A 26,127-nucleotide genomic window follows, 5' to 3' on the forward strand; every position below is an offset into this window, starting at 1 on the left:
GAGTGGCAAGTTGAGAAGTTTTGGATAGCGCGGGTCGTGAATGTGATGCTAATGCCAGCTGTGCTTTCGGTGTTGGAGCTGGAGCGACGGTGCGGATTATATATGCGCCGAGTGCCACGTATCGGAGATTAGATGTGTGGCTGGTGAATGCGCTAGTAGTGCTGTGACTGTGGCTCAGTAATGCGGGGATTTATCCGAGCTTTTCCCCCGCATGAGCTCTTCGGCACCAGGCATTTCTAGGTTTAGTAGGTGTTTGTATATATCTTACGGCACTGACACTTAGTTCTGAATATGTGCTTGTTCTGGCCTTACTGCCCACGAGGCGACTCAGCCTTGTTAACCAGAAAGTAATCACCCGGGTGGAAGGCGAGGGCATGGGCAAAGTTGGACTGCTTAATATTTGGCTCTCTCGCTATGGTATCCAAATCCGACATCTACTTCTATCATATGTCTCTCTCGCTTCAACACATCAAGCAGCATTCTCGTGATGCGTCAAAGTGACCGACTTGGCAGCCTCCTCATCCAGAATGCTATTCTTCCTCGCCGCAGTCTCAACATAGCCTGGGTTCTCGGCCTTGAGGCGGGCAAATGTCTTCTCCGCATCCCACACCCAGGGCGTATCAGCTGCGAATAGCAGGTCCATGTCCTCCAGCGTCCGCTGGTTGCTTTCGGGGTACAGCGCCCAGACCATGGGGATGGCGATCACGTTACTGGCAGCAAAGACATAAAGAGTCTTCTCTCCAATTGACTCGAACATTACAGGGCAGAGGAGTGTCTGTGCAACATATCGGTCAGTGTCCGCAAAAAAGATATAAATAATCACAGCCACTCACCAGCCAACCATTTCCGATACTCCAACCTACGACACCCCAGGCATTACCCTTGGCGCGCACGGCCAATGGGTAGATCTCCGCGGGATAAATCCAGGGAGTTGTCAACCAGGTGGCTCCGAAGATTGCAGTGAAGATGAAGACCATGGAAGCCGCGGCGGCACCAAACGATTCAGCCCGTGCCATATTTCCGGCGTCACGAGCGTCAATCGAAATGCGTGAGAACCCTCCAGCAAGGAACATGGCAATTCCTTGGCCTGCCGCTCCCCAGTACAAGGTCCACCGACGGCCGATCCGGTCAAGAGTGAATACGCAAATCACAGTAGCAAACTAATCCGTCAGCAAATATCATGCACCATGACCAGTAAGGGTCATACCATGTAGAAGACATTATTCAAACCGCTGATCCACTGACTTTTCATGGAATCAAATCCGGCGATGCTGAAGATGGTGGGCGCATCTACAAGATTGATCAGCTTGCGGTCAAAGAGTTGCGCAAAGGTGACTTACAAACAGTGACTCCGGCAATACCAACCCATTCCTGCATGATCTGCAACCATACCACAAGCTGAACACGGCGACCCAGATGAAGCTTCCCAGTCTTGTATCCGAAGAGCATGGCCAGGTAAGACGTGCTATGACCCATAGACTTCTCGGCCTCCGCGACGCTAAGGATATCCTGGAACTCGGCCTCGGCCCGGATAGCATCTTCGCCGCTGCTGCCACGGAGTCTACCCAGTATATAGCGAGCCTCCTGCTCCCGACCAACTTTGACCAGCCAACGTGGGGATTCGGGAAAGAACCAAACAACGGCGAACAGGACGATCAAGAAGATAATTTGGAAAGCAATCGGGAAGCGCCAGCGGAAGGGTGATGCACCGTTGTCTATGAAAGACAGGCCACTATGTCGCAGTCAGTACAAAATCGACGCAATCTCCATCTGCCACTACTTACAATTCAAGCCAGTATGCGAGGACAACACCAAAGATGTTCAAGGTAAATTCAATTGCGATGAACTGGCCACGGCTCGTGTGTTCTGCGGTTTCGGTTGCCCATACGGGAACAATGGCGTTGAGTATCCCGGTTCCGATTCCATTGATAAACCGTGCTACTTAAGTTAGCTCGAAGAAGCAGAGTCTCCGGGAAGGCATGTCTTACCGCAGATCATCCAGTTATGGTTCTGTGCCGAGCATTGTAGAGCAGCCCCGAAGGTCGCCCAGACTGAACCAAAGGCAATCGTCTTGATTCTACCCACCTTGTCTCCAGTCCAGCCACCAATTAAAGCGCCGAAGAGTGTTCCTAGATAATAAACACTGACAATGCCACCTTGAAGCAGGCTGTTTGTCACCACAGGGGAGGGATGGCCGTCCTTCATTTCAGTGTAGCCAAACCCCATGAGGTCGATGTAGTCCTTGGAGTTGTTAACTCCGGACATCATGCCCTGGTCATATCCAAAGAAGAGAATCGACAGGGCCGCAACGCAGTTGATGGCAATGAGAAGACCGCGCTTCTCAAACCTGTGGACGACATTCCACGAGGATATCTGGTCACTCATGTTGAGTGCTGGGTGTATCAACAATGAAGGTATAGAAGGCTCAAGCCGCCACAGTGGAAGAGCTCGCACGCCAAAAAGTAGTGAGGGGACGTGGGGTTACACGAGTATTTATGCTGCCTCGAGAACTGCATATGACGACCTCATAGACAGGCCAAATCAGGGTCGGGGAAGCCATGGAGAACCAGGCCCGCTGAATGAGGTTACATTCCGGGGGTGTGACGATGAAGAACTGGAAGAAACCCCACAGTCGGTCGCGACAAGCTGGAGGTTGGAGGTGAGAGACGGGATTTATCGCCGCACGACCCCGAATCATGAGCCCATCATCGGCAATCCGACGGGTCTTTGGGGTGACTTTGCACGGGCTATCCGGCTAAATGCTCATGGCAGGGTCAGGGACATTGAGGGGTTAAATTTTGATTGGTGAACCTCGATCGGTTGATTTCAGAAGTTCAGACTGCCAGCTATGCCAGGAGTGTCCACCTCTCCATGGCTTGCGAATGGGGTTTTTGTGGGCCGTGGGGAGATTCTGGGGTTGGATGGCCATCGACGGAATAACTCCGACTTTCCTCTTTCGGGGGAGGGGTCGATTGAATGGACGAAACGTGGTGTACATCATCAATAACCATAGTCATCAAAGATGATTGAGGTCGAGTCGGCAGAGCAGCTTCTATCCCCAGGTCCAGCTCTCCTGTTGTCTGCCGATGCTCTTGGCGTGATGGTGCTCGGCATCCCTGACAAGCTTTCAGAAGAAACTCGGCTGAATCCCGGCCACCACATTACGTAGTGAAGGTCAGCCCCCGGCCACTCGTGAGTGTTTCCCAAATTGTGGGATCTGCACCTGCAATTCGTCTACCATCTCTCCCTAAACCCCTTGTTCTTTATTTCCTATGCAAACCATATCTGATCACTTCTCCCGCCTGGGCATTCGACACCCAGCTCCGGTCCTCTGACGGGAACAGTCCGACGGATAGTGCTTTGCGTGACCGTAAAGAATGGCTGGTGGCTTTCTCGAGATGGTTGAGAGCAAGCATAACCGTTTCTTGTTGTTATGTTTATCCTTTGGTATGAATGAAGAAGATGCCGACTCATTTTAGGATCTCAGATTAACTTCCTCTCGGTGATCGGCTATCATCGGGGTTGGAAGCCAAGTCCTCTGGCCATCTCATCCGCGATGCCCAGGTTCATCACAGGCATATAGAACATGCTGCAACGCACCAGAGCATCCGAATTCCAATCGCGTATTCATTGACGAGGCATTTCGATGATAACTATTGCTCACGGACAAGCCAGTGAACGGGCTTTGAACATTGATACCACTCCAGGCGTTGATATCACACCGGGCAGAGCTCGAACCTGGTCCGAAAGTGGTCCTTCCCCAGAGCAGAGGGCAATTCAGGACAGCATTTGAGGATTTCAACACTCGCGGCTTTCTTGCATGCATTTGCTTTGACGCCTCTGAGACCTTCGAGGTATATCGTTCAGGAAATATGAGCGACTCGCAGCATGCAGCTCATCCGTGATAACTTCCCATTGAACATCAGACCGTTGCCAGGGCCAGGCTTCGCGCGCCGTGATGGCAAGTCCTCGCCAAAGGGAAATTAAGAAGCAGCGTTGGATGCGGTCGTCTAAATAACTGCTTTTTAGCCAAGTGACTTCTCATGACAGTGCCTTGAGATGTCCGCTTTCGATACACTGCCCAGAGGTTTTCTTTATCGAACCTTGTGCAGCGAAACCATAGCATCTCTGTAGTAGATGGTTGCCGATTGTTTCGATGGCCAAAACATATCTGCTGGATTTCTGAGTGGCCATCAACTTGAGTTGACCCGGTATTTTGGCTATGGCTTGCTGTTCTTGAGATATATATCTGTGAGAAAAAGATTATCAATCTTAATGGAATCGATACGCAGTTGGAACAACTGGGCTTTAAACTGCACTAAATTGCGACGCATACCCCGCGAATCAACGGCTTTGTGATCTCCAGACCCAATCTCGAGGACAGTCTCCATATAGACGCCGATACGCCGATAATAGCCAGCCAACTAAACGGAGTATTTGTTTTGCGTTACCCGCGGATACTCGCGGAGAACATGCATAATTTGCTGCAGGGGAACTGTCATTGGTGTATAGATATCGCCCAGTCTGACCACAACCGGATCGGAATTATCTCGTTGAAAGATATCTTAAACATTAATATTCATAGCCCTGGCGATGAAGCTGGGGAGATGCCCTGATTGGGTTTTATTCTTATCCACTCGACGGGGAGTTCCGGTGGGCCGGCTACCGATGTACGAGAATATACATGCTACAGAGCTTCCGTCTAGAGGATGGCAGCAACAATAACCTAGACATAGGCCGTAGAGAATCATGACTGATTCAAATAATAGCTGCAGCTTCCAGCAGTTAAGGTAGTATCGAGGAGTTGTCCGGTGAGCCGAATAGAATGGCGCTGAGTGGCCGGTTGATTACATATGCGGATCCCATTACGGTATCAATACCTTCGGCTCAGCTTTCGTTGAGTCTGGCAAAACCTCTCAAAGCTACAACATCCTTTTTCCGCGATCACGACTCACTCCCCCAACCGCTCCCTCCCCTCTCCTCCTGATTTGTTTACCTGGAGGATCGTTTGTTTGGGATTCTTCTAATCACTTCTAATTTCTTATTTCCGCACTTTCATCATGTTCCGGAGTCTTCTCCCCCGGACGACGCCGCGGGCTGCTGTCCGCTCTGCTCGTCCCGTTCCCTCGCACATTGTTCCCGCTCCTTATTTCCCTATCCTCCGATCTACTCGCGGATACGCTTCAGAATCCGGTAGGTCGTGCCTCTCCGTCATCAAGGACATCTGTTGGGCAGCTGTCCCGAGCTTCCGAAGGACCACAGCTAACGGCCGGGATGCGCTCGGTACAGGTGAACACGATGTCGTTATCATCGGTGGTGGTGTCGCTGGATACGTTGCTGCCATCAAGGCCGGCCAGGCTGGTCTGAAGGTGCGAATTGATCTTTCTGCTTCCTCAATCGACCCTGTTGGGATAACCGCTGATTAATCCCTTTCCGACACAGACCGCGTGTATCGAGAAGCGCGGCCGTCTCGGCGGTACCTGCCTCAACGTCGGCTGTATTCCCTCAAAATCGCTTCTGAACAACTCCCACCTCTACCACCAGGTTCTCCATGACACGAAAAAGCGCGGTATCGAGGTCGGTGACGTCAAGTTGAACCTCGCGCAGATGATGGCGGCCAAGGACACTTCCGTCGAGGGACTGACCAAGGGTATCGAGTTCCTGTTCAAGAAGAACGGCGTCGACTATGTCAAGGGTACCGGTGCGCTCGTTGACGAGAACACCATCAAGGTCAACCTGCTTGAGGGTGGTGAGCAGACTCTCCGCGGAAAGAACATCATTATTGCCACTGGTAGTGAGGCCACTCCTTTCCCCGGCCTGAATATCGATGAGACGAGAATCATTACCAGCACTGGTGCTCTTGCTCTGAAGGAGGTCCCCAAGAAGATGGTTGTTATTGGTGGTGGTATCATTGGTCTGGAGATGGTAGGCTCTCCCAATGCGCCATACCTTTTTTTTCACCGCTAATCATGTAGGCCTCCGTCTGGTCCCGTCTCGGAGCTGAGGTTACCGTCGTCGAATTCCTGAACCAGATCGGTGGTCCCGGTATGGACGCCGATATCGCCAAGCAGGCCCAGAAGATCCTGCAGAAGCAGGGTATCAAGTTCAAGGTTGGCACCAAGGTCACCAAGGGTGACGACAGCGGTGCTACCGTCGCTCTCTCCGTTGAGTCTGCTAAGGGCGGCAAGGAGGAGACTCTGGATGCTGATGTCGTTCTTGTCGCCATCGGCCGCCGACCATACACCGAGGGTCTCGGCCTCGAGAACGCCGGTCTTGAGAAGGACGAGCGCGGCCGCCTGGTGATCGACCAGGAGTACCGCACCAAGGTCAACCACATCCGTGTTATCGGTGACTGCACCTTCGGCCCCATGCTTGCCCACAAGGCTGAGGAGGAAGCCGTTGCCGCCATTGAGTACATCACCAAGGGTGTCGGCCACGTCAACTACGGCGTCATCCCCAGTGTCATGTACACCCACCCCGAAGTCGCCTGGGTTGGCCAGAACGAGCAGGAAGTCAAGGCCGCTGGTGTCAAGTACCGTGTCGGTACCTTCCCCTTCAGCGCCAACTCTCGCGCCAAGACCAACCTCGACACTGAGGGTCAGGTTAAGTTCATCGCTGATGCTGAGACTGACCGCATCCTTGGTGTTCACATCATCGGCCCCAACGCCGGTGAGATGATCGCCGAGGCCACTCTCGCCGTCGAGTACGGCGCTTCTTGCGAGGACATCGCCCGCACATGCCACGCCCACCCTACCCTCGCCGAAGCCTTCAAGGAGGCTGCCATGGCCACCTACGACAAGGCCATCCACTTCTAAACATCTCCTCCCATCATATCCCGCCATTTTTGTATCCTCTAGTCTAGCCATGCTAGCATCATCCGTGTAGCATTGACCTCATTATATTTCCTATGTTGGTTGTCCTGTATTGAGTTATGAATAAAAGGCTTAAATCAATCATAGACTGGACTTTTCTTTCCTAACATCTACTGATTTACTAAAGACAACAGATTCATCTATCTGAAGAAACAACAACCTCCCCGCGCACTATCCACAATAACCGGTGGCATTGGAGGTCCATACGCATACACCCCTCGATGCCGATGACTATTCCTCTCACATTCACACTCCTCTTGACGCTTCTTAGGCGGTCCAACAGAAACGCAACAGACGCAATGGATCTCCTGCTCTTTCGCAGGCGCATATTCACGTTCATAACTGTGGCTTTTCGTCAGACCACATTTCCCACCACATCCCTCTGAACGGGAATAATCAAGGTCACCATGCGCCATAGCATGCGCATACGCACATCCTCCCGGCCCGGCCATAGCAGCCGCATAGGCCGTCATGTTCGGCGAGTTGTCAACCCGGGCTCCAGACATATAATGCGGTGATGCGTCGTCTTGGCTCTTGCTCGGGATTTGGCACTGGCAGTCCAGTTGGATCTGGATCTGACACGCGCATTCATCGTGCGACCTGGGACGGGAACAAGGGTTGGCTTCGGGTTGCGGACGCCTCTCGAACTGAGCGTGAGCATAGGCGCGGGCGTGGCCGTGGTCGTAGGCTTGGGCGTAAGCATGGGATTGAGGACGAGCGGCCGGTTGCGGACACTGAGATTTGCACTCCCACCTGGATGTATAGAGCACAGTTAGAGTAACTTTCGCTCAAGCATGCGAATGGGGAGGTGGGATAAGGATACACACGTTCTCTCCGTGTACTCGACCCGTTTTGGGCGCTGGCACCGGCACCGACTGCGACTGCGGCTGGGGTCGGGTGGACACATATGGAGTTGGGTATTCGCTGGTGGTGATGGTGATTGTGGGCGCGGAGTTGATGGTCTCGGTATAGAGATGGTGCTATCTGTGTCTGTTTCTTCAGTTTCTGTTTCTTCAGTTTCTGTTTCTTCAGTTTCTGTTTCTTCAGTTTCTGTTTCTTCAGTTTCTGTTTCAGATTCTGCTTCTGCGTCTGGGAGTAGGAGGGGCCGGCAGGGCGTTGGATATCTGTTGATGTTGATGTCGCGCTGTTCGGGGCTTTGGCTGCGGTTCCTGTATGTGTACCAGCAGGGACAGCGGATTGCCATAAGGATTGTGAGGTTAACGAAGGGGGGTTGTGGGCTGGAGTGGGGGAAGAGTGGGATTTTATGCACTGTTTACTGAGGTATATTGCTTCGCTGCAGATGGGCTTGGCTAGGTGCTAAAAGCCTGGATCTTTCTTACTGTTTATGCTGTGCGACACGTGGATGTGGTTTGCTGAATTGTCCTGGGTATATCCTTGATTGTGCCAGTCGGGCAGATGGGTCTATGTAGGCTTCCGTGATGTAGCCTTCGCTAGATGAAAGGGGTCGTAAACGGTCCTTTAACTCTGTTCAGAATATTATGGGTGCTGAAGCCATGTCGGCTAAAGGGGTGACGTATTAAAGTTTCCTAAAGTTGCCTCCCGAAATGAAATCCTAGTCAAGCTGAAGAATATGGCCAGAAGATGTGGGGAGCTGTTTGCTGTAGGTCAACAACGGGGCGTATGGCTGGATCCATTCTTTGATGACTGCCCGGAGGGTGTCACAGACAGCATCTATCGCTTGTTCACGAGAGGAGCCACAGCTCTCTATGTAGTCTGCAGATGTGCCATTAGCACTGATCCTTACTGGGTGTACAGGGAGAACTTACATTTGACCTTAGCCTCGGTGCCTGATGCGCGAATTGTGAACCGTACGTCCCGATCAAGCCATAGGGTTAGCATTTGACTGCTCTTATCAGCGGGAAGTCGTGGCGTCTTGTCTTCCGTGCCGGAGTCGTAGCCTTCTGTCATGTCTCGCCATCGAAGAATCTTGAAGGATCCTAACTTCTGTTCTGACTTAAATTGACCAGCCCTGATGGCGTCGAATAGCACCATGCTTGTTTCCGGGTTGGGCGACCGGAAATAATTGTTTAAAGTCTCGTGGTGCCCGAATTCGGCAAATAGCTTTTGGAGTTTGCTGTAGGGAGTGAGACCTTGCGTGGCCCATCTTGCTTGGGCTGATAGGAAGATCATGGCCGCCGTAATCCCATCCTTGTCGTAGCAGACCTCCGGGAACATATAGCCGAGAGCCTCCTCAAACGCGAAGGTAACGTAATATCCAGACTCCTCAAGTTTGCGAGACGTATTTCCCATCCACTTGAAGCCCGTGAGTGACTCCTCGAAGTAAATACCCCTGGCCTTGGCCATTTTCTCAAGCATGGTCGAGGAGACGGCTGAATTCAGGACAGCAACCCGTGTGTCTGTGTCAATGTTCTCAAGCGAGTCGAAAAGATGAGACGCCAGAAGAGCTCCCATATGGTTACCAGTGAAGAAAAACCATTTGCCGCTGCTAAGGTTAGCTTTTATTCGAGGATGTCATTATCATTGTTTACGTACTCGACTTTTTCGGCAGCAGCGAATCGATCGGCGTCTGGGTCGTTAGCGATGATGAGGGTTTTACCTTCCCGGTCCGCCGTTTCCACCGCCAGGTCCAGCGCTCCATTTTCCTCGGGGTTGGGGAATGGTAAGGTTGGGAAGTCGGGATCTGGTTCTATTTGCTCCTTTACTGTGGTGAAGTCCGTGATGCCCAATGAGCGGCACAGGGCGGGAAGCACCAGTCCTCCAACACCGTGCAAGGGGGTGTAAACAAACGGCTTTGGGTATCTCCAGTTTTGAACGGTGGATTTCTTAAGTTGTTAGCTGGGCCTCGACGAAAAAGGGGGGGTCCGTACAGAGTAGTGCCAAACTCGAGTGGTATAACGTGGCAGCAGCTCTTCGTAAGTCTTGGGGTTGAAGTATTGGCCGGTTGGCGAATCGGTCCAGGCGTTGGGCCATGGCTCGAGATTCCGCTCGATGGATTCAGAGATCTCCCTGTCCATAGGGGAGTTAATCTGACAACCATTCTTGAAGTAACTGGACGATGTTAGGATTGGAAATGAGACGCTGGAAGGTGGAACCAGACACTTTGTAGCCTGGGAATGTTAGCAAAGAAACGATGATAGTTACCAAAGACCTCACCATTATCTTGCGCTGGGTTCTGTTGTATTGTTAGCCTCGAGCTCAGATGCCAATGATGACTTTACTTACATGACTCGCTGTGACCATGACACCTGCAAGGGCACGCATGTCGGTCACGCCAAAAGGTACGGCTGGGGTAACGGCCGGCCCTGAATAGAACCAAACCGGAATCTCCTGTGCGATGAAAGCATTTGCGGCGAGCACCGCGAATCTGGCTGAGTTGTGGCGGGCATCATGGCCGATGATCACCCCACGGTGTACAAGGTCGCCATGGTTCTCCCGCAAGTACTTGGCCAGGCCTTGCGATGCCTGGATTACTGTCAGAGAATTCATGCAGGAGAACCCAGCAGCCATACGGCCGCGCAAGCCAGCTGTGCCAAACTGGATGCCTATTGCATGTTAGCCAGGGACCGGTTAGGTGTTTGAGCGATGCGCACGCTTCCGCAGGCGTTTTTCCAGCTCAGCGGCCTGCCTCGAATCCCGAAGCTGCTCGATTTCCGAGCGGGTAGTGGAATCCTGGCCGGTATTAGTTGACGGTCAAATAGCTAGCATACGGGAAATGTCTGCGAACCTGGTCCCACTCCAGCCATTTCTCAATCAGCGGGGAGAGCGAATCCTACAAAGTCAGACCGAGGCTCAAGAATGCTGGATCGGCAGGTTTGGTTTTACCTCAAAGGATGCCATGATGGATCCGATCGTATGATGAGAGGATGCTATGAAACGAAGGAAGGAGGAGAGGAGGCAAGGACCAAGGACGCTAAAAAGGAGATGGAGCTCTGAATGACTTGTTGCGGCAAAGTGGGAGAGAGAGTGGAATGATGGAGGATGGATCGTCGTCTGATCCTCGACCGCACGTTGTTTCAGCGTCTCCCCGCTTAGTCCGTTCCTTCTGGCCACCTTCTGTACCTCTCTCTCATTTGATTCCTGGACTTTGCTTTTCTGTCGCTTCATTTTGTTTTCATTCCCTGGTAGCTACAGATATGCGTTAACTACCCATTCAACCTGATCCAAGCTTGACAGCCACCATGGCACCCCATTCCAAGGACGCGCTTCTATCCCGACGCTACATCGAAGGCCAAATAGCTGCCGGAAAACATGTCATCATCTTCGACGACCGCGTTCTCAAGGTCGATTCATGGATCAAATTTCACCCTGGAGGTGATAAGTCGATCAAGCACATGGTCGGCCAAGATGCCACCGACGAAATCAATGCGTATGCCCCTAATCACTCGTCAAATCCTCGGTTGCCTAACGGTGTCCTGCACTAGGTTACACTCCGTAGAGGCTCGCCAACGCATGTTGACTTTCCAGATCGGTCGCATCCAGGGACCATGGGTGAACTTTCTGCCTCCGATCCAGGGCGGCAAGTTCCGTCCCTACGACGAAAACGCCGATGGCGAGGAAGACGATACCTCCGGCCAGTCCCAACCCCCGTCGCCTCTTTTTGATGCAGTAGACGCTGCCTCAGGTGTTCGTCGACAGTCTATATCTTCCGACACCTCCGTCTCGACCCCTCCTAGCGAATTATCCGAACCCAAGCCTTTCTTTCTCGACGCCCGGACCCGGGAGGAAATTGTCCTCGACACCGCAAAGTATCCGTCTTTAGACGCGAAAACGCAGCAGGATATTAAACAGAAGTATCGCGAGTTGAACAGGCGGATCGAAGCGGAAGGACTGTATGAGTGCAACTATTCCTCGTACTTCATCGAGGCCTGTCGATACACCCTATTCGCCGGCACCTCTTACTTCTTTCTTCGCCTGGGGTGGTACTTGGTCTCGGCCTTTTTCCTAGGATGCTTCTGGCACCAACTTGTCTTTAGTGCACACGATGCAGGCCACATCGCCATCACTCATAATTACCAGGTGGACAGCACAATTGGGATACTCATTGCCGACTATCTCGGCGGACTTAGCCTAGGATGGTGGAAAAGGAGCCACAATGTCCACCATATCGTGACGAACGAACCTGAACATGACCCGGATATCGAGCATATGCCCTTCTTCGCCATCTCCCACCGCTTCTTTTCGAACCTACGAAGCACGTACTACGACCGCATCATGTACTTCGACGCCTTCTCCAACTTTATGCTCAAATACCAGCACTACCTGTACTACCCTATTCTCCTCTTCGGTCGCTTCAACCTTTACCGACTAAGTTGGGAATATCTGATCCTCGGTCAGGGACCCCGAAAGGGCCCAGCCTGGTGGCACCGTTGGTTCGAAATCGCCGGTCATATCTTTTTCTGGACCTGGTTCGGCTATGGCGTCCTCTACTGCTCAATTCCCACCTGGGGCAGCCGCATTGGCTTCCTCTTTATATCCCACATGGTCACCGCACCCGTCCACGTGCAAATTACACTTTCCCACTTCGCAATGTCAACTGCGGACTTGGGCGTACACGAATCATTTCCCCAAAAGATGCTCCGCACAACCATGGACGTTGACTGCCCGACCTGGTTAGACTTCTTCCACGGCGGTCTTCAATTCCAGGCAATCCATCACCTCTACCCGCGTATTCCGCGCCATAACCTGCGCCGCACGCAGAAGCTTGTTCTGGAATTTTGCCGCGATACGGGCATCCCGTACGCGCTCTTCACTTTCACAGACGGAAATAAAGAGGTCATTGGGAGACTTGGCGACGTTGCAAAGCAGGTTCGCATCCTTGAGGAGTGCAGGAAATCGTGCGCGCAGCAGGGCGTTTTCTCCGATCACCATTAGACTACACTGCTTGCGGTAGGTTCTTAGACTCATTAGATACTATACCCCTGGGGCCCTTGACTTGTTATCTGTCGCGCATTTCGGTTTGGCCCTATACGGAACGTGTAAATTACCCAGTCCAGCTTTGCGATATTCCGCAGCGCATCCTGTACTAATGTACGTACATATAATGCCCTTATGATAACGCCCTAATACAATTGATTGTCCTTATCTTTGGATTAATTCTTATGTGGGAAAAAAATTTGCGAATCGTATGTGCATTGGTAGTGAGCCATTTTTATATAAAACACATGAAGGCATTAGGTACCTAGACCAGATCACAAAAAGCCGTCGGATCTCGTCAACATCCATAACATAACAGCCGTTCACTCGAAAAATTAGCCAACAAATCGGCTTGATGTTGATCCTATCCAACCATCCCCCCAGCCCTTGCGACCTTCTTAGCTCTCTGCTGCCGCCGATTATGGTTTGCCCGGCTCGCCTTGTTCTCTTCCTTTCTCTGTCGTGAGGCAGCTGGATTCTGGTCTCCAGATGGCCCTCCACCACCACCTCCTCCTCCTCCCCTACCACCACCTCCTCCTCCTCCCCTACCACCGCCGCCTCGACCCCTCCCACGAGGTCCGCCCCCTCCACCTCCGCGCCCACTGCCACGCGCAGAGCCGCCCCTTACATGTACTTGAGACGCGGACGATTGTCCTTCACTTCCGTTCTCTAATTCATCACCCTTGTGCCGTCGGTACGAAGTTGACGGGATCTCAGGCTGAGACAGCCCGCCCACAACGCCAGGGGTGAACCCACCACCAGCAGAAAGAGCGAGTTTGCTCTCCAGCCTGGCCAGTCGTTTAGGATCGCGGTTTAGCATGACCGCCCAGCCCTCGATTGCTTCGTCTGTTAGTCCAGATTCGCGCTTGAGGGCATCGCGGGCCTGAGAGCGGCGTGTTGATGAGTCCCTGGCGAAGAGCGCCGGGGTGGATTTGTAGGCGCGCAGGAGAGTCAGGTCTAGTTCGTCCGTAGATGTGAATTTGCGATCTTCTGCCGTGCCGTCGCCTGCAGCGTCTACGGTACCTCCAACGTCGGCGACGTCATAGGTGTCGTCGCGTTCGTCGTCGTCAGAGTCGAACGCTGCGAGTGCGGAGATGATGGCTGCTTTGTTGGCGGCATGGTTGCTGCGATCAGCCAGGACGTCGTCGGCTGTTTGGCTGGGGTTTGCTCGGCCGAATCGGAGGGCGTTGTTATCTGTAGAGCGGGCGAGTTCGGCGAGGTCAACCTCTTTGTCGAAGACGTTTCGCCGGGGTTCTGGGGGTGAGAATGAAGCAGCTGTTGGTCTCAAAGGGAGCGAATCACGTTGTGTGGCTGGGATAGGAGGGAGTTGCTCTGATTTGTCTATATCTTGGAGTTCAGGTGGAATGGAGGCATCAAGAAGGTGCGCAATGATTGTTTCGGGGTTGTCACCATAGTGGTCCAGCAACCTGACGACGTAGCCAGATCCGAGGTCTGGGAAGAGGTCTTGGATTTGGCTGACAAGAGACATCCTATGAGCGTGTACCTCTTCAGGTACTGCGAGGTCCGATGCTCGACCTTTTCCTTTGTCGTCCCGTTTCTTTGGTTTTTGATATCGGTGATGGAATGACTTCGACTCGGTTTGATAAGCGCGGAGGCTTGTGACGAGGTCGTGTCCCCGTTTCTGGGGCTGCACGTTCAGGTATCTTTCGAGCCGTGCTAGAAGGTCGGAACTGCAGATAACATCTGACAGAAGCGTAGGCTCGTTCTTCATTCTTGGAGTTCCCACACCAACACTAGCTTTCAAGCCGAACAGCTGGTCCAGGAGAAGAGTAAGGTTCGGTTTTGTGCCTTTCAGAAGTGAGGTTAAGCCAACGTAGACATTGGCAACCAAGGACTTGCGAATACCCTCTGGTTTGTGCGTCTGGTATGCCTCTGCAAGAGTATCCAGAAAGTCAGAGCCCGCCATGAGTACATGCCCACAGTCCGGCAGCGAAGACGCGAGAATGGTCATTAGACGGATATCAGAGACAGCTGTGGAGATGCTGCTGGAGTCTGGTACAGAAAGCTGCGCAATAATTTGCGCTTTTCCTTTCTCAAGGCTCGATGTAATCACATTCTCATGTTTTATCCAAGCATCAGACAGGAGCTTCTTCAATGCCGAGCTCGAGGGATAGCAGCAGCTCATCTCACTGAGATAGGTCCATCCTAGAAGCTCAGACGGCGGCGGTGTGACCTCTAGCACGAGTCTCCTCGTGAGGAGGAAGCAGAGCTTTCTCAGTGTCCGAGTCTTTGCTCCAGACTGAAAGGCATGGCCCCCAGATGTGGCGAGCTGGTGGTAGAATGAAGTCAAGAAACGCACCGCTGATTCATCGTTCGGGGCTGACCCCTTGAACACAGTTTCTGAAGTCTCTAAGCGAGCTCCTAGTAGAAGGGTCCATGCATCTAGATATAGTTCCCATTCTCTAGAAGGGATGGACCTTTGTACCTCTGGTGGAGGGAGTGGAGCTAAAGGCGGCAACATCGCCATACTGATTATCGGCTCAAGATGAGGAGTTGGATGCTTGTAAGTCAGGATTTGTCGAAATGGAGGATGAGGTCGTCGCTTTCATATCGTTCTCCCCTCACAGTCATAATGAATCATCTTGGTGAAAGAGACGATCTGGTCGAGTCCACCTTTCCGTAGTGGCCCGTGATGCCGCCTTTGTTCAGTGTTAAGCCACCAGTGCCCCGCCTGATAACTCCAAAATTTGCTTTACAGATCTCAGTCTGTCTACACCAGTATATAGATACAAGGCGTATGCATGTCTCGGAATGTCTCAAGGCTGCCCGCAGTCCGAATCCGCCCCGCGGAGCATCCAGTGGATCACGTGTGTGTAGGTATCAATGATACTCGTAATATTACCAATCCGTCCAATTAGGTTAGCTCAAGATAGCCGAGCGCCAAGACTTCCTCCGCACAAGAAACTGACCGAAAGAAGAAAAAGTCGCTTCTTGATCGCATCCACTTCGAAAGCGACACCCTCAGCTTAAACGGCCATCATCACCTTACCGAGCCTCGAAGTTCAGGTCTTGATTGGCATACAGCCTCATCTGCAGTACGTTTTTTTCGAGTCCAATTCTTCTTCAACCAAGAACTAATTCAGCTCTAGCAATCTCAATCCCGGTCTCCCCACCACCTAGTCACCGTCAAGATGTCTTACAAGCAGGAGAAGGAGTTCGGCGAGGGCCCTGTACGTTGCCTCTACCTGCCATGGTGGTCGCTTGCTCTGCGTCGGCTGTGACTGTGCTGTGCTGTGCGGAAGTGAGAACTTGCGCTAACGACTCATCTTCCGACTTATAGAAGGTCCACAAGATCCGTATCACCCTCACCTCTCGCAAGGTCGCCTCCCTCGAGTCCGTCTGCGCTGCTCTGATCGAGCGTGCCCGCTCCAAGTCCCTCCAGGTCAAGGGCCCCGTCCGTCTGCCCACCAAGACCCTGCACATCTCCACCCGTAAGACCCCCAACGGTGAGGGTTCCAAGACCTGGGACAAGTACGAGATGCGCATCCACAAGCGTCTCATCGAGTATGTCCCCCTACCATTGTCCTTGAAGCTACGGGCTTAAGAGGTGAGAGGTGAATGAAAGATGCTAACGCATGTGTACAGCCTCCTCGCCCCCACCGAGACCGTCAAGCAGATCATCATCAACATCGAGGCTGGTGTTGAGGTTGAGGTCACCATTGCCGCCTAAATTAGTTCATATTCTACTCTGGAACGAGGGGATTGGACTGGCGCCGGCATCAACCCTCAGCTGGGCTGGTGACGGTGTGGTTGACGATGGGCTTGCAGAAGATTTAGCTCTGCTAAGTCGGCTACGATACCCGTTAAAAATAGGCATAAAAATGGAAAAGTTGGAAAACGTATACTTGTATTGACCCTATTGCTTTCGTACTGCAGCTTTCATTATTGTAGAGCCTGGTGTGTGATAGCCTAAATCGCCATTTTTCCGGTATAAAGCTGTATCCTCAATTGATAAAAGTAAATTGAAAATCACGATACTCCAATGCTCCCTTGGTTTCTATCCTAAAAGTCAAAGCTAACCCACTCAGTCTTTGGAGGCACACTCGGGATAAGCCCATCCTTGAAGTATCCGTTCTTAACGAAGAACTCATATTGCTCCGTAACCTCTGGGGTATATTTGTCCGGCTCTGCCTGTGCGTCCCGTAGACTGGCTGCGTCCGGTGGCCCATCAGGGAAAAATATTCGAACAGGTGTCTTTCGGTCTTGAGGGTGCAAATAGCAAGGCGCATCGTCGATATACTGCACCGGCTGCCCCTTCCAAGTTTGTAGCTTCTTGGTCAATGCATTGTGCGTCGTTGGGCCGTTCATAGGTGGGATAGGAGCGAGTTCGTTGGGGTTGTCAACTTTCAGTAATGGCGGCGGCCCAGTGCCTACCGCCCCTGAAGGTGCAGGTTGAGGAAGCTGTGACGCAGCGCCTGCTGACTGTCCGAATGCTGATGGTGTCGCTGCTGGCTGTTGCGCCGCTGCGCCGAATGGGCTTGGAGCTGCTGGCTGGGCAGGTTGGCCAAATGGTGCTGGCGGTTGTCCGAAGGGATTTGCTGGTTGTGATGGCGCGCCGAAGCCGCTGGCCGCCGCTGGCGCAGTTGATGGTTGACCGAAACCAGAACCTGCATGAGAGAATGGAGAGGGATTTCCGAAGCCAGTGTTGGTGGCTGCATTACCGATCTGACCGAATGGCGATGCAGCATTGGCAGCCTGGCCAAATCCTGAGCCGAGACCGGGTTGACTCATGCTAGGCTGGCCAAAGCCCGGTTGGCTGGGTTGGCTGGTCTGTCCAAACGCAGGTTTACCAAACCCGGACGAGGCGCCTAGAGCACTTGGTTGGCCGAAGCTAGAGGATTGTCCAAGAGACGGCTGACCGAAGCCAGACGACTGTCCTGTTGATGCTTGACCGAAAGGTGACTGGCCAAAGGCGGGTTGGCTGGATGCTTGTTGACCAAAGCCCGTAGCTTGAAATGGTGTTGCTGAAGGTTGTCCGAATGCTGATGTTTGGCCGGCACCGGCACCAGTGTCGCCCTTGACGATATCAATCCTGTTTGGATGTTCATTGGCTCCATCAACTACGTATTTCACCGCTGCATTGAGATTTCCCAGGATGTTTTCCATCTGCTTCAAAGCCTCAGAATACATCATCTCGGCCTCTTGAATTGCAGGGCCTGGGTTTCCTTTGGCGGCGGCTTCGTAGTGCCGCAATCGGAGCTCTTCAAAGCTCTGCTCTCGTTGCGGGCCTCCGAACAGTTGCCTTGGAGCGTTTTTTCCAGGACCATAGCAGGAGAAGATCCAGTCAGGTCTTCCATTACCAGCAGTCAAGTCGGTTTTGATATCCTCCGCAGTTACACCATAGCTGCAGTGACGTTAGCTGATCGATCTGCAGATAGCAGATATATTTTGAATGAGACATACTTTGCTGGTTCTTGTTTCGACTGATTTTTCCCCGAAGACCCACGACCTTTAGCACTGTTAGTAGCCATATAAGCCGTAGCTGAAGCGCTTTTTCTTCGAGCATATATTGAAGTTTCGAAGAAGGCAGAAGTGGTACCGGGAACCTTGCATAGGAGCGGCTCAATTCCACCCCACGAGAACAACATTCAAACACGTAGGAAATCAAGAAACAAGTACTTGGAAAAAGGTTAGGCATACTGTTGAAGTTGCTGCCGCCTCCCGAAAGCGCGCCAAACCGATTGCCCCCAGTGAATGTCTGTCGTTGTGCACCTGGGTGTTCAAACTTGCAAGTGTCTAACAGCCAGTCAGTTATGCTTGTAAGAAACAGATTCAAGAGCTCTTACCTCCAAATCTACACCGGCCTTGTTGGAAATATTTGCAGACAGGGGCGACCATATTCACTTGCCCTGAACTGTAAGGCTAAGCTTCGCGGAAGATATCCTTCAGGTGTTCACTTTTGGCCCTCCTGTCATTCAAATTGCCAAGTCAAAAGGCAGAAAATTATATATGGCCTTCAAGTCCTCAGATATCAGTGATGCTTTTTGAAAAGGTTGTGTTCTTCTTTGATAGATATTTGAAGTTTGGTGGTCCTTTGATGTTAAGATTCGAGATTTGTGACAATACCGTACGTCACATAGGTATGAATGTGTGAATTGTCTGGGAATATCTGTATTCCTCGTACATTCAGAGATCCACGGTCCAACACCATCTCGAGGTCTATAATCCAAGCTAAACGATCTACTCGGAACTACACGGCGGCTGATACTTATCAGACAGGGAAATTACTTGAGCTCGCTATTATTTGCAGAGGCAGCCCTTCAAACAACCTTGCGCCTGCCATTACATGGTTTTTTTACTAGAAGATAATGCATAATTCCAGCCAACGCCCGCTCCAAACCACAGGTATCATTGCAATTCGTTTTCAGTTTGCTTCATTGAGCTTGGCCTCGGTTCGCTGATGTCAGGGGAGGCTCCATGCTTTGCTTGAGCATGTCCCAATTCAAGCCATCAATCTTTTTTCCGCCCAGAGACTCCAGCTCCGTAGACAGCCCTGTCACTTTTCCTGTTGCAAGACGCCGCATCATCACCGTGTCCTTTGCGCCATGCAGCGTCTTTGCGCTCCCACGGAGGAGGGCATCTTCGAACCATTGCGCCTCTTGGTCATCAAACGGGAGGCCAATCAATTCCATGCCTCGTCTGCTTCTCATCTGGCCGGCATCTGTTCTAAGAACAAATTCGACGAGCTGCGTGAGATATGCCTGGCGGAGAGCATCATGGTGCTTTCGGGTGAAATAAAAAGCTTCAGTGATGCTAGCGCGACACAGCGTCTCCATAAACGCTCTTTGGGCCTTTTCAGAGGTTAAGGGCGGGTTGACTGTGAGATAATAGGCCATTACGAGACCATCGTCGTGTCTTGGTAGATGTGAAAGGGTAAGTGTGTAAAGGATCTCGTCGGGAAATGTTGGGATAATGGCAGGTTCACTGAGGTACTCGATTGCGCGCTATGTTGCAATTAGCATCCACCTGGTTCACGGACCGAAACATTGAAACACACCTTGAATTCAAGTCGGTCAAGGTTCCAGAGCCCCTCTATAAATAGTCTGTACTTCTCGGGTAGATGGCATCGCCGCGCAAACTGAGTGGCCGCATCACTAGAAGCTCGGCAGTCTTTTAGGATATAGTAGATTAAGCTCTGCCTATGGTGGATATCGAGGTCGGAGGATACAATGTGGCGGATGAGGGTACGGAGGTCAGAGTTTGAGATAGGAGGATATAACTTGGTAACTAAAGAGTTATCGAACATTAGCACTCACCACGCGCAACCTAATGAGGTTGAAGATACCTGCTTGAACACCGAGGAGCTCTAACAACCTGTCGGCGAAGAGTCGGTTGTCTAGCGAACGGCGGTTGGTAAGGATCTGTTCAATGACCTTGCCATCGTACGTAAAATTCTTGTTGAAGTAGAATATCGCCTCGAATTCTTCCCAGGGAGCCATTGTGAGATCAGTCTCCAGTTCAGTCACTGTTGACTTTTTTCTTTGCGATCAAGTTGTTATCTATCGGTCCAGTCTATCGTAGTATCGGTGGAGCAGAGGCGGTGAGCCTCACTCCCTGTCCTTTGTTTGTGGCAGAAATCCCGCGCTTTACCCATTTAGGCCGCTATGTAAACAACCCACTTTCTTTCTCAGCTTCCTCCGACATCACGACACTGGCCTGCATCGCCTCATCCGCCTTGATGCGACATCTTTTTTTATCTCATATTCTGCCTTTACAATGACGTCTATTGCACGAGGCAGACCGTCTCGGCGCTCCACCGCTTCGCGGAAGAGCTATGTCGAAGAGAATTCCGAATCAGAGGATCCTGGAAACGTTACCCCCACACCATCCCATCCCGACGAAGACGATGAAGAGGAAGAGTTCACTCCAAAGCCGCAGAAGAAGGCGCCTACAAGAGCGCCACGCAGGCGTATGACGTCCGAGGCGTCCGAGACCCCTAAAGCGCGAGCCCCCCGACGATCGCGAATGTCGAGGACGGCCGAGCCTTCAGACACATCTTCCGTTGGCGACCCAAGCGAAGAAGGCGAGTCAGTGGTCAGCGCGCAAGATGAAAACGAGTCACCTTCCTCGAACGCGACGGTCAAACGAAAAAGCATGGGGCATGAAGAGCCGGAGTCGCCTTCGCGTACTTCGGCACTAAAAAGACAAAGTATGGCCCGCAAGAGTCGTGTTTCCTCCACACCCAACCCGGAAAAGTCCTCACTCCCAACTCCAGAGCCCTCGGTTTCGCCCGAACCTACACCCCGTCCCCAACGAGAAAGTGCGCCCCCACTCGCCGATATCACAGATTCCGCAGTGAACCAGACGCCAGCGAAACCCGCAGAAGATGTAAAGCCGCAGATCTCCATTATCAACCCGAATACGACCATCCTAGAGAAACCCATGGATATCATGTTGAAATCGCGGACACTCGGTCCTTCTATGCCTGAAGAGCCTAAAGGTCCTCAAAGCCGTCTCATGATTACAACATTAGTTCTGAATAACTTCAAAAGTTACGCAGGGAAACAGATAGTAGGGCCATTCCATGCGTCTTTCTCCTCTGTCGTCGGACCGAACGGATCCGGAAAATCGAACGTGATCGATGCCCTCTTGTTCGTGTTTGGATTTCGAGCCAGCAAAATGCGGCAGGGCAAGATCTCTGCTTTGATCCACAACTCGGCCAACCACCCGAACCTGCCATTCTGTGAAGTGGAGGTCTATTTTCAGGAAATCAATGATCTCCCCGGTGGGGAGCATGAAGTAGTCCCAGATTCCCAACTGATTATCTCACGCAAGGCGTTTAAGAACAACTCCAGCAAATATTACATGAATGGCAAGGAGACGAACTTTACGGCAGTCACGACCCTCCTTCGCGACCGTGGCATTGATCTCGATCATAAGCGTTTCTTGATTCTTCAGGGTGAAGTCGAGTCAATTGCCCAGATGAAGCCCAAAGCCGCGAATGAGCACGAAGACGGCCTCTTGGAATATCTCGAGGATATCATTGGCACTTCGAAGTATAAGCAGCCGATTGAAGAGGCCGCGGCTGAACTCGAAACCCTCAACGATGTATGCGTCGAAAAGAACAACCGTGTTCAGCATGTCGAAAAGGAGAAGACCGCCCTCGTCGATAAGAAAGATAAGGCCTTAGCCTACCTCCGCGAGGAGAACGAGCTGGCCCAGAAGCAATCTGCCTTGTATCAAATCTACATTGATGAATGCGCCGACAATCTGCGAGTTACGGAGGAGGCGATTCTACAAATGCAAGAGCTCTTGAACCTCGAGCTTGAGAAGCATGAAGGCAATGAATCAGGGATTAAGGAGCTAGAAAAAGCATACAAGCGTGCTACTAAGGAGTACGAACATATGGAGAAGGAAACGCAAGAACTGGCCAAGGGCATGGCAAAGTACGACAAGGAATCTGTGAAGTTTGAGGAGAAAAAGAAATTTCTCATTGGGAAGCAGAAGAAGCTCGACAAGTCCATGACGACTGCTCGCCTCGCTGTGTCGGAATGCCAAAGCTTGGTTGAGAAACACAGTGATGACATTGAGAAGAAGAGCAAAGAAACCGCGGAATTTGAGAAAGAGGTAGAAGAGGAGGAACAAGAACTTTCGGCTATCCGAGAAGGCCTTAAAGGCAAAACGCAAGGGCTATCCGACCAGATTGCGGCGAAGCAAAAATCTTTGGAGCCATGGGATGAGAAGATCAACAAAAAACAATCCGCGCTGGCTGTGGCTCAAAGTGAGCTGGACATCCTCCGGGAGAAGAGCAATGCTGGCGCTGTCTTACTCGAAGAAGCGCAATCGAAGATTTCATCAATCGAGGAGACTATTGCCCGGAAAGAGGAAGACCTGGAGGAATGCAAGGCCCAGAGGTCCACCCTTGAGGAGGAAGTTGCACAGCTTCAGAGTGATCTCAAGAAATACAGCGTCAAAGAACCTGATGTTCGCGCCCATGTCTCTAACGCTCGACAGAAGGCTGAGGAGGCTAGAGCCACTGTTGCCAGTACGCAAAATCGTGGAAGCGTGCTAAGTGGTCTAATGCGCCTCAAGGAATCTGGCCGTATTGAAGGATTCCATGGTCGACTTGGAAATCTCGGTACGATCGATGAGAAATACGATGTGGCCATATCAACAGCCTGCCCTGCGCTGGAGAACATGGTTGTGGACACAGTCGAGGTCGGACAGCAATGTATCGACTACTTGCGGAAGAACAACCTCGGACGTGCCAACTTCATCCTTCTAGACCGTCTTCCCAAGCGAGACCTGAATACCATCCCCACTCCCGACAATGTTCCCCGACTGTTTGATCTGGTGAAGCCCAAGGATCCGAAATTTGCACCCGCGTTCTATAGTGTGATGCAGAATACTCTTGTTGCAAAGGATTTAGAGCAGGCCAACCGAATCGCTTATGGCGCCAGACGGTGGAGAGTTGTCACCCTTGACGGTCAGCTCATCGATACCTCCGGTACAATGAGTGGTGGCGGTACCCGGGTTGCCCGTGGTGCAATGTCATCTAAACAGGTTGGCGATATCAGCAAAGAACAGTTGGTCCAGATGGAAAGTGACCTTGAAGAGATGGAGAGGAAGTTTCAGAAATTCCAAGAGAAGCAGAGACGCGTAGAGGCGGCCTTGCGAGAGAAAACCGAAGAAATCCCCCGAGCGGAGACCAAGATCCAGAAGATTATGATTGAGATCGATAGCGCCAAACGCAGCCTTGCCGATGCTGAACGACGTGTTCAGGAGCTAAGTGCGGCACACAAACCATCGAAAACAGACGCAAGTCGAGTAAAGGCTCTTGAAGAACAAATTGCTGGCATCGAAGAGCAGATTGAGGATCTTCGCTCGCAGAAAGGAGGAATCGAAGAAGAAATCCAAGCACTCCAGAACAAGATCATGGAGGTTGGTGGTGTCAGACTACGCAGCCAGAAAGCCAAGGTCGACGGGCTCAAAGAGCAGATTAGTCTTTTGTCTGATGAGATCTCTAACGCTGAGGTTGCGAAGTCGAAAAACGAGAAGCTGGTCAAAAAGCATGAGAATACCCGTGCAGACGCCGAAAGGGAGCTTGCCAGTGTGGCCGAGGAGCTTGAGAAGTTAAATGAGGATGTTGCGAACCAAGCCAGCGATGCGTCTGGGTGGAGAGAGAATGTTGACAAGGCGAAATCTGTGAGTGTGAATGAATCGGCTGCCGAATAGAAGCTAACAGATGCCAGGCCCTTGAAACCAAGAAAGATGAGCTCAACACCATGAAGGCGGAATTGGACGAGAAGATTGCGGAGTTGAATGAAACTCGGGCCACAGAAATCGAGATGCGCAACAAGCTGGAGGAGAACCAGAAAGCACTGACGGAAAACGAGAAGCGCAGCCGCTACTGGCAGGAGAAGCTGGGCAAGCTTACTTTGCAAAACATTAGCGACTTGGGCGAAGAACAGCAGCCTAGTGAATTCCAAACTTTCACCAAGGACGAGTTATCGGAGATGAACAAGGACTCTTTGAAGGCAGCAATTGCAGCTCTGGAAGAGAACACGCAGAACTCGTCAATAGACCTTTCTGTGATTGAAGAGTACCGGCGCAGGGCAGCCGAGCATGAGGCGCGTTCTGCGGACCTTGCGACTGCTCTTGCCAGCCGGGATAGTGCCAAATCTCGTCTTGACGGGCTGCGGTCTGCTCGCCTCAACGGCTTCATGGAAGGTTTTGGTGTCATCTCTCTTCGTCTGAAGGAGATGTACCAAATGATTACCATGGGAGGAAACGCTGAGCTGGAGCTGGTGGACTCTCTCGATCCGTTCTCCGAGGGTATTCTGTTCTCTGTCATGCCGCCCAAGAAGAGCTGGAAGAATATTGGTAACTTGTCCGGTGGTGAGAAGACGCTCTCCAGTTTGGCGCTGGTCTTTGCTTTGCATCACTACAAGCCAACACCGCTATATGTCATGGACGAGATTGATGCAGCCCTGGATTTCCGAAATGTGAGTCCCTCAAAGTTTATCTTGTTCAGGCCTTTACTGATCAGGGTGTTAGGTTTCTATCGTGGCGTCGTATATCAAGGAGAGAACCAAGAACGCGCAGTTTGTCGTCATTTCACTGCGTAATAACATGGTAAGCATCAGCCAGGACCCTTCTCTTTGAAGTAACTAACCATGGACCATTTAGTTCGAACTCGCATCTCGCCTTGTCGGTGTCTACAAGGTCAACCACATGACAAAGAGCGTAACGATCGAAAACAGAGACTACATCACAGGCCGGTGATCCTTCCGTCTGTCAGTGTCAATCTGTACATGCGTATCATGCCTAATTTCTTTCTCTTTATCTTTATCTACACCATGACGGGTATGGGCGGTGCTTCTTGGTTTGGACATAATCATGCTTCTATTTATGTTTTGTCAATCTTCGGTAGCAGGTATCGGGGATGTTATGATGACTTTTCTTGCATTATTACCTTTGCTTTCTATTTCTCGGTATATAGCCTATGAATTCTTTTTCCAACATCGACGGTTATGCACTTCGTTTACGGCCCAGAATCCGGAGTCCGGACTTGAGGTACAAAATGCCTTCAGTATATCTCTTGGCTTCTAGTTACTCGCCCACTACGCAGTATGCTAGATCACACCTTGGTTATCGCGATAGACAGACTTCTTTCCAGCGCCGCCAAAGAATGCCCGTATCTAGTCACGAGGACCCGGCAGACAAGGTTATCTATGCAGTGGAGCAACGTAACCTTATCATCCACATTCCACACCGACTGATAAAGAAGCCGATGGATCTACGCCTTAGCAAGGGGCCGGGGCGCCGGGCCATTGGCATGCAAGATAAGGTTTGTTTTTATCGAGGACTAGGAGTCTATCTATTATTCCAGGGGCCAGAATGATAAGGGCCGTTTAGATAGCCCTTGCTTGCGTGTTCAGGGTTCTCGACCCCGTGACCCCCCAGTCTCACTAGTTAGGAGCCTCACTTGGGCTTCCATCGATGTGCCGATGTGGACGCGGGAGTAGATAGGTCACATGCAGGTCTCTTAGGTAGACCTGAACCCAGTGAGGCGGGACATAATGCGATGGAGAAGAGAGATATTGAATGTTACACTCGGCATGAGGCCAAGCCCTAATTAAATATATATCTGGACATGATCGGCCACCTACTACGGGGGGACTTACAAAAGTACAGCATCAAGTTTGAGAATGGAAGAACTGAATTGAATCCGAGCATGAAACCCGTAGGTAAACACGAATGAAACCCTGGGTATCACTAGAAATACAAGTATGCATACAATGACAAAAACAAACAAAATACCTAAACGGAACAAAATGTCGCAACCAGCGCGGTTCTCATCGCGTCGTAACGACATTGACGGACTGAGGACAATATA

The 26,127-nt window shown here is 51.6% G+C and overlaps 10 protein-coding genes across 10 annotated transcripts; 4 read left to right on the forward strand and 6 right to left on the reverse strand.

The window, feature by feature from the left end:
• Positions 1 to 469: 469 nt before the first annotated feature.
• On the reverse strand, positions 470 to 2,385 carry DSM5745_07459 (putative MFS monosaccharide transporter; the record flags this gene model as incomplete). Its single annotated transcript, XM_026749475.1, has 6 exons — positions 470 to 775; positions 834 to 1,160; positions 1,208 to 1,290; positions 1,341 to 1,732; positions 1,785 to 1,938; positions 1,989 to 2,385. The coding sequence occupies 6 exons, from the start codon at positions 2,383 to 2,385 to the stop codon at positions 470 to 472; spliced, it is 1,659 nt and encodes a 552-aa protein (XP_026601507.1).
• Positions 2,386 to 5,060: 2,675 nt separating this feature from the next.
• Positions 5,061 to 6,815, forward strand: DSM5745_07460 (dihydrolipoyl dehydrogenase; the record flags this gene model as incomplete). The annotated part of the gene is made up of 3 exons (XM_026749476.1): positions 5,061 to 5,369; positions 5,443 to 5,925; positions 5,976 to 6,815. The coding sequence occupies 3 exons, from the start codon at positions 5,061 to 5,063 to the stop codon at positions 6,813 to 6,815; spliced, it is 1,632 nt and encodes a 543-aa protein (XP_026601508.1).
• A 197-nt stretch (positions 6,816 to 7,012) lies between these two features.
• DSM5745_07461 (uncharacterized protein) lies at positions 7,013 to 8,076 on the reverse strand (the record flags this gene model as incomplete). The annotated part of the gene is made up of 2 exons (XM_026749477.1): positions 7,013 to 7,625; positions 7,700 to 8,076. 2 exons carry the CDS (start codon positions 8,074 to 8,076, stop codon positions 7,013 to 7,015), a joined length of 990 nt encoding a protein of 329 aa, XP_026601509.1.
• Positions 8,077 to 8,445: 369 nt separating this feature from the next.
• DSM5745_07462 (phosphoribomutase PRM15) lies at positions 8,446 to 10,597 on the reverse strand (the record flags this gene model as incomplete). Its single annotated transcript, XM_026749478.1, has 8 exons — positions 8,446 to 8,606; positions 8,660 to 9,336; positions 9,387 to 9,676; positions 9,722 to 9,961; positions 10,003 to 10,026; positions 10,077 to 10,396; positions 10,445 to 10,523; positions 10,562 to 10,597. The coding sequence occupies 8 exons, from the start codon at positions 10,595 to 10,597 to the stop codon at positions 8,446 to 8,448; spliced, it is 1,827 nt and encodes a 608-aa protein (XP_026601510.1).
• A 435-nt stretch (positions 10,598 to 11,032) lies between these two features.
• On the forward strand, positions 11,033 to 12,725 carry DSM5745_07463 (fatty acid desaturase; the record flags this gene model as incomplete). Its single annotated transcript, XM_026749479.1, has 2 exons — positions 11,033 to 11,220; positions 11,276 to 12,725. The coding sequence occupies 2 exons, from the start codon at positions 11,033 to 11,035 to the stop codon at positions 12,723 to 12,725; spliced, it is 1,638 nt and encodes a 545-aa protein (XP_026601511.1).
• Positions 12,726 to 13,131: 406 nt separating this feature from the next.
• DSM5745_07464 (ASCC2 family CUE domain-containing protein) lies at positions 13,132 to 15,255 on the reverse strand (the record flags this gene model as incomplete). The annotated part of the gene is made up of 1 exon (XM_026749480.1): positions 13,132 to 15,255. One exon carries the CDS (start codon positions 15,253 to 15,255, stop codon positions 13,132 to 13,134), a length of 2,124 nt encoding a protein of 707 aa, XP_026601512.1.
• Positions 15,256 to 15,919: 664 nt separating this feature from the next.
• S10a (40S ribosomal protein uS10) lies at positions 15,920 to 16,458 on the forward strand (the record flags this gene model as incomplete). The annotated part of the gene is made up of 3 exons (XM_026749481.1): positions 15,920 to 15,958; positions 16,069 to 16,292; positions 16,374 to 16,458. The coding sequence occupies 3 exons, from the start codon at positions 15,920 to 15,922 to the stop codon at positions 16,456 to 16,458; spliced, it is 348 nt and encodes a 115-aa protein (XP_026601513.1).
• Positions 16,459 to 16,790: 332 nt separating this feature from the next.
• DSM5745_07466 (FG-nucleoporin nup42) lies at positions 16,791 to 18,626 on the reverse strand (the record flags this gene model as incomplete). Its single annotated transcript, XM_026749482.1, has 4 exons — positions 16,791 to 18,132; positions 18,192 to 18,237; positions 18,429 to 18,524; positions 18,575 to 18,626. The coding sequence occupies 4 exons, from the start codon at positions 18,624 to 18,626 to the stop codon at positions 16,791 to 16,793; spliced, it is 1,536 nt and encodes a 511-aa protein (XP_026601514.1).
• Positions 18,627 to 19,162: 536 nt separating this feature from the next.
• On the reverse strand, positions 19,163 to 20,227 carry DSM5745_07467 (ELYS family protein; the record flags this gene model as incomplete). Its single annotated transcript, XM_026749483.1, has 3 exons — positions 19,163 to 19,732; positions 19,786 to 20,015; positions 20,074 to 20,227. 3 exons carry the CDS (start codon positions 20,225 to 20,227, stop codon positions 19,163 to 19,165), a joined length of 954 nt encoding a protein of 317 aa, XP_026601515.1.
• A 277-nt stretch (positions 20,228 to 20,504) lies between these two features.
• smc4 (condensin subunit SMC4) lies at positions 20,505 to 25,013 on the forward strand (the record flags this gene model as incomplete). The annotated part of the gene is made up of 4 exons (XM_026749484.1): positions 20,505 to 23,933; positions 23,981 to 24,733; positions 24,786 to 24,863; positions 24,918 to 25,013. 4 exons carry the CDS (start codon positions 20,505 to 20,507, stop codon positions 25,011 to 25,013), a joined length of 4,356 nt encoding a protein of 1,451 aa, XP_026601516.1.
• Positions 25,014 to 26,127: the final 1,114 nt, after the last annotated feature.

The sequence above is a fragment of the Aspergillus mulundensis genome (assembly GCF_003369625.1).
Source record: "Aspergillus mulundensis strain DSM 5745 chromosome Unknown scaffold_8, whole genome shotgun sequence".
Classification (NCBI taxonomy): Eukaryota; Fungi; Ascomycota; class Eurotiomycetes; order Eurotiales; family Aspergillaceae; genus Aspergillus; species Aspergillus mulundensis.